At 34.0% G+C, this 10,266-nt stretch overlaps 1 protein-coding gene across 1 annotated transcript; it reads right to left on the bottom strand.

Annotated features, from left to right (window-relative positions):
* Positions 1-7,174: 7,174 nt before the first annotated feature.
* LOC133780296 (uncharacterized) lies at positions 7,175-8,422 on the bottom strand. The gene is made up of 3 exons (XM_062220117.1): positions 7,877-8,422; positions 7,661-7,759; positions 7,175-7,564 (listed from the first exon to the last, which is right to left on the bottom strand). The coding sequence occupies exons 1-3, from the start codon at positions 8,051-8,053 to the stop codon at positions 7,466-7,468; spliced, it is 375 nt and encodes a 124-aa protein (XP_062076101.1). The 5' UTR covers positions 8,054-8,422; the 3' UTR covers positions 7,175-7,465.
* Between the last annotated feature and the right edge of the window lie 1,844 nt (positions 8,423-10,266).

Below are 10,266 nucleotides of genomic sequence, written 5' to 3'. Positions count from 1 at the left end.
AGTAATAGTCTACTAAACCTAGAAAACTTCTGACCCCATAGGCATTCTTTGGTCTAGACCATTATTTTACTGCAGCAATCTTAGCATGATCCACATTAATTTCCCCATTAGTAACAATGTGACCCAAAAATGCAACCTCAAACAACCAGAACTCACAATTTTTATATTTAGCATACAACTTATGTTCTCTCAGTCGCTGCAAAGTCAAACACAAATGTTCCGCATGTCCTCCATTGTCTTAGAATATACCAATATATCATCTATGAACACGATGACAAACCGATCCAAATACTCTTTGAAAACTCGATTCATTAGGTCTATAAATGCTGCTAGGGCATTTGTCAGTCCAAATGACATCACCATGAACTCATAATGCCCATATCTGGTTCGGAAAGTTGTCTTGGGTATATCCTCGTTCTTTATTCTTAGCTGGTGGTACCCTGACCGACGATCAATTTTAGAAAACACCCTTGTCCCCTAAAGCTGGTCAAACAAATCATCAATTCATGGCAATGGGTATCTGTTCTTTACCATCACCTTATTCAGCTCCCGATAGTCAATACACATCCTTATAGATCCATTATTCTTCTTGACAAAAAAGACTAGTGTGCCCCAAGGAGAGTAGCTCGGTTTGATAAACCCTAGCTTGAGTAATTCTTCCAACTATGTCTTGAGATCCTTCAGTTCTATTGGTGCCATTCTGTAAGGTGCTGGAGACATTGGTGTTATCCCTAGCATAAGGTCTATTACAAATTCAATCTCCTTGTGCGGTCTTCAATCTCAGGATAAGACGTCGAGGAAATCATTGACTACTCTTGTTTCTTCAGGCTTCCTTTCTACTTCTTTAGTGTCATTAACCATGTTTACTAGGTACCCTAGATACTCGTGCTGCAACAACTCTCTGGCTTTCATCGATGATATGATAGGAGTTCGGGGTTTCTTGCTCTTCCCCAGTATTCAAATGTCTTTTCGCTTTCTGGTGTAAGGACTACATTCTTCCACTTGTAGTCAATAGATGCTCCATATTTTGATAGAAAATACATGCCCAGTATTACATCGAAATCACATAAGTCTAATACAATCAGGTCTACAAACAATTCTCTACGATCTATCCATAATGGTACAACTCTAAACCAATTTTTAGATATTACATCCTCCCCAGATAGTAGCATAGTCCCAAAACCTACATCAAACAATTCTATAGGTACATTTACATGATTTACAACTCTACTAGAAATAAATGAATGAGATGTACCCGAAGCAAATAAAACTTTACATGTGGTATTGGCCATAGGAATCTGACCTGATACAACTGAAGGGCTAGTGCCAGCTTCTACCTGAGTGATCGCAAAGACTCTGGCCGGAACATATTTATCATCCTTCTTTGGCTCCTCATTGTTTCCAACCTGATTCCACGATGGACAGTTACGCTTGATATGCTCTTCTTTTCCACATTTATAGCATGCCTTGGCCCGACATTTCCTAAAGTGGTGCTTAGTGCATTTAGGGCATTCTGAAATGTTTCTACTCACATTTGAACAGTTTTCATTACTAAGCTTGGGGCATTTGTCTTGTCCCAAGTGTCAATACCGTTCTTGCCCTCTCTTTCTTTCATCATTCGAAATGGTTGCTCCACCCTTCTTTGCATCTCTTCTGGCGACATTCTCTTTCAAGATTCTTTCCTCACTCCTCTTAGCAGTACGAGCCATTTCTATAACTTAGGCGTATCTGAATGTGCCCCTCGAAACAATCTCCACGTCCTGAGTGATCATCGTCTTCAATCCTCCAACAAAATGATTTGCTCGTACCCTATCAATAGGTACCAAATCTGGTGCAAATTTTTCCAGTCGATCAAATTTGTGTGCATAATTTGTCACCGAGAGATTTCCTTGCACCAGTCTCGTGAACTCTTCTGTCTTTGCTGCCAGGACCGCAGAGTTATAATATTTTTCATTGAAAATTTGCTTGAACCTAGCCTAATCCATGGTATTAACATTATGTGCCTGATGCACCACCTCCCACCAAAGAGGGGCATCCATTCTAATCATATAAGATGCACACAACACTCGCTCATTTCCCTGGACCCCCATCATATTAGTATGTTTTCAATGCGGATAATCCATTCTTTTACTGCAACTAGATCTGTGCTCCCCTCAAACTCTGGTAGATGTTGCTTGCTGAATCTTTCAAACAAGGGCTCTAGCCTATCAAGTTCAACAGGAGCTACCATTAAAGCCGATAGTTGCCTATCATTCTGCACATGTGGCTCTGCTTGTACTGGCAGTGCAGGCTGGTGCCTTAGTTGATGGATCACCTCCTCTTGCCTACGAATGGTTGCATCCATTGCGGCAAAACGTTCCTCCCATCCCTGTGGTGCTGGTGGTGGCTCAATGTTTTCTCCTTCACCTCGACCTCCACCTCGGTCTTGATTAAGTGTAGTGGATCTTCTAGGAGGCATTTTCTAACTCCTCAACCACACAGACCAACAAACATAAGGAAGAAACATTTAATGCCATCATGAAATCATATTTACGAAGACAATCGCTTAAGTGCAATTATGTGCAACACATTAAAGCAACTTTCACACAAGTAAAAATTTACCACTTAAAATATAGTGAGTTGAGCTCATCCTGGCAGTGTATTTTAAATGTTAGGGCTTTCCACAGACTATTTTGGACCGTATTCTCTTATACCAATTGTAACGCCCCAATTTCCCGAGACGTCACTTAGGAAAGTCCATTTAAATCAATAAATGAAATATATATTTAAAAGACTATTTTATTGAAATAAACAAGGCATGAGATCTCATTGTTTCTTCAAAATAAAATATTTTCATGTCTTAAAACTAAATCTAACAATAAAAAAAAACAAAGTCCAAAAGTGATAAAAGTTCATTAAGTCTTTAAAACATTAAAACATTGTGACCCCTCCACTAACAATTAAGATCCATGCCTCGAGCCCGCTTCACTCATTGCGTTTCTTTGCCTTTTCCTGCACACATAGTACCCGTGAGCTTACGTCGAGTAAGATGAGCTATGTTGGACATAACCCCCCTAACGAGATAACACAATATAGCTTAATTAAAACCTTAAGCAATAACAATTCATATAATATTGATACAATGCATGCTATACTCACACACATAACAAACAGTCTCATACCGGACATTATGCACACATATGATAATCAACCATACATTCATGTTGATCAAACGTGAAATGTAATATGCATTTCCTTGTTTTATTCTCACACTGCATCCTACGAGGCATTTACTTACCACAAGTTGTACTCACCAATGATAAGCTCTTAGTGTACCTGTAAGAGTTATGCTCATACAAGCAGTGAAAACCCTAGCACTATTCTCATGCTAACAATACTAAGTATGTAAAGTAATCAGCCACAGTACATAACAGAAATAAATACAAACCAAGAAACAAGGTTGTATGCTTAAACATACATCCTGTGCGCAGATGTCTACTCTTCTTACCTCAATTGCAAAAAAAAATTCATTTGTTCTACCTCGAACCCCTCTCTGAGTGTTCTTATTGAGAACTAGATCTTAAACACCCAACAATACAATGACACACTCAAAACACAATTATGAAACATGTCAATGTTTCATCACAAAATTACAACCTATAATACTAATCATCACATTTCTTATCATATTTATGCACAAAACAAATAGATCATAATCAAATAATCAAATAAATGACCACAATTTACTAAATCAGATTCTAAGTTTATTTTTACGCCTATAAAGTCATATTAAACTAATTATTTTCTTTTAATTATTTATTTTCAATAATTATCATCTTAATTACACATAATTCCCAAAATAATTGGATACTCAATACAATTATCCAAACCAGAACCTAACATGCTTCCTAACAATTTATACAGATTTTGAAACATGATTAAACAACTTAGAAACTTATACAAATTATTGTTATTATTTATGCATAAAATTACCTTTTTTACACGCATAAAATACCAAATAATTAACCAAAAATAACAAATCCACCTAACATAGTTCTAACTTAGTTCTAGACACTAAGATATTATTTTAACATCATTAGAATAGTACCCAAACAGTAAACACTAATTTTAAGTACACCAAGTTATTTTCTATAATGTATCTACATAGATAACCCATTTTAATTCAAATAATTCAAGATAAATAGTAAAACAGTAAATAATTATCCCAAATTTCACAGAATAACTTCTAACTATTAAACAAGTTTATAATAATTATTCTGAATCATTTACATTAGGCTAGGTATTTTCTATAATTTATTTAAGAAATAACCAAATAAATTCCAGAAAATTACAAAAACATTTAAACCTTCAATCTAAATATACTAAATAGTTTGGTATCAATCAAAAATCTTACAAAAATTATCCCATAATTTTCTAAATAGTTTAAGTATTTTTCATAATTATTTCCTAAGAAAAATTAAATAATTAATAATAAATCAAGAATTTATCAAAAAAAAAATTCCAAACTTCACCAAACACTCTAAATTATTATGTAGAATCTAAAACAAGAATTTTTTTTTAAAGAAAACCTCTAGAACTGCCCAAATCAAGTTCGCCAGAGCTATCACCGGAGTTGTCTTCTTCTCCGGCACCGGCGACTCTAGGGCTGAGTTTTGTTGCGTTCCAACCCTTCTTGGAAAATGATCCCTTTGTGTCCAGCACTTCAAAGTAATAAACCCCAGCCCAAGAAGATGTCTGTAAACCCTTGTTCCGAAGTCTTCTTCTCCAAGTTTGATGTATTGCCAAAAATGGAGAAAAAAATGCACTTTGCGTTCTAAGCCTTTAAGCTCCGATTCTTTATATCCAAATTATTCCTTGGAGTCCCCTAAACTTGTAAACACGCATCAATTCACCCAGAATTTGTCTAAACACTCTCAAATCTGAAATCCTCCAAGAACCTTAACTTTAATGGTGAAAAATGGTGGGTTTCGAAAACAACACTTCCAGGTCCTTTTATCACATCAAAAACCTTCCTTAGATCATAAAGAATGCATCTAAAACGATCAAAACAACCCAGATTTCCCCTAAGCTTTCGAAACCAAAAATTATCCTTTTTCTCTCTAGGTTTTGTGAGAGAAACGATTCTTTCTCTCTCTCTTTGCTTGCTTCCCATGATTTCTCTCACTCAGAAACCTTATTGGTCATGCTATAATTGGAAATAAACGAGTATAAGATGACTTGGTTGGTATTTGAACGCTTCTTCCTCCAATTCCCACAAAACTAGGGATTTTTTCTTTATTTTAAAAAAATAAATAATTAAAATAAGTAATATCTTGTTATTTCATGAATTTTAATTAGATATTTGGGATATTGTTTATCATAAAATTTCCTTAAAATATCCCTCAACAAATCTCAAAAATAGAGACATTATAGTCATTTCATAATTGCTTATGATTACTATTATTTAATCTATTTAAATAATAATAATATAATAACTCATAAAATAATATAAAAAAACTCATACCATATTATTATTATACTCATAATAATAACAATATTCATAAAATAAATAATAACTTTAACCCAAGTCATTATTTATTTTATTTAGCATTATGCACATGCTGGGATTTTACAATCCTTCCCAAGATATTTAAACATAAGAAATCATGAATTTTATTGTCATAGGAATCCATATATATATATATATATATGTATATAAACCCATGAATATGTAAAATGACAAGATACCCTTAATAGCAAAATTACAAAACTACCCTTCTGGGAAACAGATATTACACATCACACTTTATCCTATATTTATTTCTAATCTTTAAATCTCAAAAACAAAAAAAATATTACTTGTTCCAATTATCTCGCATTGTTTTTCTCTAAACTCTATTTATTGTTAACTTTGTTTCTTTGCCTCCTTATGGAATCAACCACCCGATTTATACTACAACCACCGCTTCGTGGATGCATGTTTTGGGCATTCATCATTGGGTTTTGTTTCTTTTAGAAGAAACTAGAGATTTGATTTGTGGCCAAACAAGTAGACATTATCAAATGTGAGAATGTATATTTTGCATGTCATTGATATTTTGTTGAATTAAATTTTGAATTTGCAGCCCATGATTATGAAGAAGTTCAATGCAGTACTTGTTAAGATATTTTGTAATATTTTTTACTTTGGTTTTGCAAAAAAAATTACTGAAGGTATACAAAGTTATTATGGTTTTCCATGATTATGAAGAAGTTTAGCGATATTTGGAAAAAAAGAAAATCAAAGTAGTTCTAGACAAATAAGAAAACACTTTAAAGAATATGGTAAGTGTTTATGCATTTTTCGTCAACTAAAAACAAGAGAAATTAAACAAATGTATAGTTTAGAAAGAAAAGAAGAACAAATATTTTTACGTGGTTTAGCACTTAAAATCTGCCTACGTCCACGAGTCACTTTTATTAAGATCTATGTTAAATATTTTTTTAGAATAATTTCACAGAGCGTTTCTCAGTACCAAATAGTGCGTGAGTACAAAAGACTAAACCCAAGCTAATTATAGACCTGGTTACAAGAATTCTCCCTTAATCTTAAGGATATTCCGATATACATATCAGGTTTGAATTTGAAATACCAATCCACTAATTAAAATACAATCAATTTCATTAATTGAAGATAAATATCCCTAAACAATAGGGTTGATTACACAGTTTGAATTAAATCCCCATGATTATAGGGATTTCCTAATCGCACCTTCGTGTATTGGTTTAATGCATCTTCGAGATTGAACATTGTTTCAGCGCGCTTTTGAGATCATATGTAGCTTTGAGCTCATCATTCCAGTTGTCTCTACCTCCTTGCTTGATTGGTCTTTCAAACTTATCTTTCGAAGGAGACGCTTGTTGCCTTCGAGCCTGAAACTCATGCTCGAGCGAAAATGACATGACTTGTTGGACCTTCATGTATAATGTTAATAGTTATTAAATCTGAGCTTACATCTTGCACTACAACAAAATAAATGTTTTATGACTTTATTTCAGAGAGGTTGAAAGTCTACAATGTCTCCCAATTGGGAAGACGTTGTAGGCGGGGTCATTGTAGGTATAGGTCTCACGTCTCACATTGGGAGACATTGAAAGTCTCCCAGATTTAAAAAAAAAATTAAATAAATTTATAATTAATATTATTTAAATTTGATTTAATAATTAATTAAATTGAAATCAATTTAATATTAATTTAAATTAAAATTTCCATAATTAATAAAATAAAAATATGCAAGAAACACAAAATTTGTTATACATATATATTTGTTAGACATATACAAGAAATACAATATTTGTTAGACATATTCAAAATTAACAAATATTGCATTGTGTATGAAGAAAGATGTCAAAAATAAAAAAAAAATACAATATTTGTTAGACATATTCAAAATTAACAAATATTGCATTTATGTATGAAGAAAGAGGTAAAAAATAAAAAAACCTATCAACGAGGTCGGTTACGTTGGATTATTTGTATCATATCTGTCGCCCATTCTTGTCGAAACTCATCAATTTGTGCCTCTGTATATGATGTACTTGTTAGCTGCAAAAAATATAAAGTAAAATATATTAAATAATTATTTGATTACATTTATATATATGGTTTCAAAAATAATTTGTAAATTTTAATTAATAATACCGTTCTCAAGTAATGTCCGGGACTCGCATGTTCAATCAAATCCTTTAACATCCTCATTATGTAGTATCCACATGCCACATTGTCCGGTTGGTGTGGACACTAATTATTTAAAAGTATCAGTAATTCATTATTAAATTGAAACTTGTTAAAAAATGCATACATATTATTCTACTTAATAATTATAAAAGTTCAAAATTTTAAGTTGTAACTACTTACCTGAGGTTGCTTAATGCGTAGAGTATCAGGGATCTCGACATCAGGAAGATTCATAGAGAAAAAAAGATTTAAAGCACTGACGATCACTGATACAACCTCCTCACGGTTATTGAGATCTGAATTCACCGGATCACAACAATAAACATGATATGCATACGGTGCCAAAATAAGCAACATCCAATGTTCACTGCATAAGAAAAACCAAAAAATTATTACTCAAATGTTAAACAAAGAAAGTATTGATATGGGTCGGAAAAATGACAACTTTTTAAACTTACCCATGGTTCCAAGGGACAAGCATAACTTGTTCTTTTGATTTTATGTCATTGCATCGTCTGAACAGATTTTGAACACGATCGTCGAATGAACTCCCTTGAGTGGCAACAATATTAGGATTGACAAATAAAAACTTATTTTGGCGACCTTGTTGTACCACATATTTGTAAATGAACCTAATACAAAAATATGAAAATTGTTATATGATTAAATAAATCAAATTAGAAAATTAAATGAACAAACTTTGTGAGATATATACCTCATGTAGCTAACGACCACTGTTTGTCCAATCATCTCCTTTCGAGCAAACTGAAGTATGTCATCCTTAAATATATAACAGTGAGACATATCTTGATCAAAAACTTCAGACTCTATGCCTAGATTGACACACTCGCCATCAGCCCAATGAGATATGATATTTTGTAATCGTTCCAATGGAGTGTGGGGCAATTGTGTTGGAGGAGTTTGTGGTCGTCTTCTTTCTCGTGGTTGTTGTGTTGATGGAGCGTTTGGTCGTTGTGATCTGGTCCTACTTGAAGAGGGAGCCTGTATACAACCATATCAACAATTAAAAAAGATGCAAACAAATAAATATAGAATTGTAAAAATAATTATGTAAAAATTTGGCATCACCTCATGATATATATATTCAGATATAATGACCAAATCCTTAGGCCACGCTATTGGCGTCCCAATGGCTTGAGCAACTAAGTACATATCCAAATCAGGATATGCAAAAGGGAGAGGACAGGTTGGCTTAATAATGCTAGTAATCATAACTTGGTAGTTGTTTCCTGCCTCTCTTTCAATGAGTTTACCTGATGCAACAATGTTTGAAACCGAACCAATCGCTAATTGGCATGCTCAGCCCTGTGCGAGAAATATATTATATACAAATAAGCATGTTGAAACAGTAAAGAAATTTATTTGGTTTCAGAATATTCAAGAAAGTTTAATTACCTCTTGCAAAAGCGGTTGTAGTGCAATAATTTGTTCTTCTGCTTGAGGCACTAGTGGGTCAGGAGTATAGTAGGATGCATGCGCTGGTGGCACTGGTGGGTCGGGCACATAGTATGATGGTGGTGCTAGTGGGACTCCAACGTTGGATCTCGACCCACTCTGTTGGTCCATGAATTTTCTCAAGAGCTCATCTTGTTGCTGAAGGCGCTCTTCTAGATGTTGTGCTTGTTGACGATGCTCTTCTTCTTGTTTTCGAAATATTTCTTCATACTCCTTTCTAATGTCGTCATTTGAAGAAGATGCTTTTGATTGTTTTTTCGTTGAGGTAGGTGTTGGAGTATTCCAGTATACTGTGCGGGACACACTGTGTCCTCCAGCCCTAACACGTCCTCGGGGCTCAGGAGTGCCCAACGCCCTCGTCAGCACATCATCAGGGCCATCAGGTGGCCATTTACCCTCAGCTTGGAGTTGTCGGTAATGATCCTATGAAACAATATTCACAGAAAGTTATATGTAGAAGCTAATATATAATTTGATATATCAACATTACTAAATATGAACACTTACAATATTTTTTTGAATCTCAGAGGCCTCTCCAACTAGCTCTCCTTTTGCATTCCGACGACCCATGCTCCACAAGTCTGCCCTGTCAAGTTCAGTTAGACTTTTCCCACTTTGTTCCATTAACATCTCTTCAATACGCACATAGCCTCCTCTAGAGAGGTTGTGATTGTATTTATTCAATGCTCGATAATTTTGCATCTCTTCTCTCTTTCTACGCCACTCGGGAGTTAATCTTGAGTTCACAAACTTTAACCATTCATCTGGAATTATGACATTCTCAAATCCAAGTGGAATAGCTGGTGGGAACTCATTTGGGAATTTTTTCATAGTGCCATACACGTGTACCCTTGTGAGATTAGTCTTCCAATTTCGGAAGTACTTTCCCGCATCCATCAACATTTGTTTCTTTTGTTTGGGGTCCAAATCATAAGTTTTCTGCAAGTTTGAAAGTAATAAGAATCATATTGTCAAAATAATATATATTTTAAAAACATTAAATGAATTATAATTAATAAAATCATACATTCATTGTATCCCATATTATATTTTTATCCACCATACTAACATCGTTCCAAGTGTTAGTGTTGTGG

Source organism: Humulus lupulus, chromosome 5, assembly GCF_963169125.1.
Source record: "Humulus lupulus chromosome 5, drHumLupu1.1, whole genome shotgun sequence".
Taxonomy (NCBI): domain Eukaryota; kingdom Viridiplantae; phylum Streptophyta; class Magnoliopsida; order Rosales; family Cannabaceae; genus Humulus; species Humulus lupulus.
Note: the sequence above shows the minus strand (reverse complement) of the source record. Positions and strands in the feature narration are given on the sequence as shown.

Excerpts from the sequence above, each read along its gene's own strand:
- LOC133780296 (XM_062220117.1), bottom strand. The coding sequence starts at position 8,053 with ATGTTGCTTATTTTGGCACCGTATGCATATCATGTTTATTGTTGTGAT. Across the intron at positions 7,760-7,876 it reads TACGCATTAAGCAACCTCAG|TGTCCACACCAACCGGACAA; the intron begins GTAAGTAGTTAC and ends TTAAATAATTAG. Across the intron at positions 7,565-7,660 it reads CCGGACATTACTTGAGAACG|CTAACAAGTACATCATATAC; the intron begins GTATTATTAATT and ends TATTTTTTGCAG.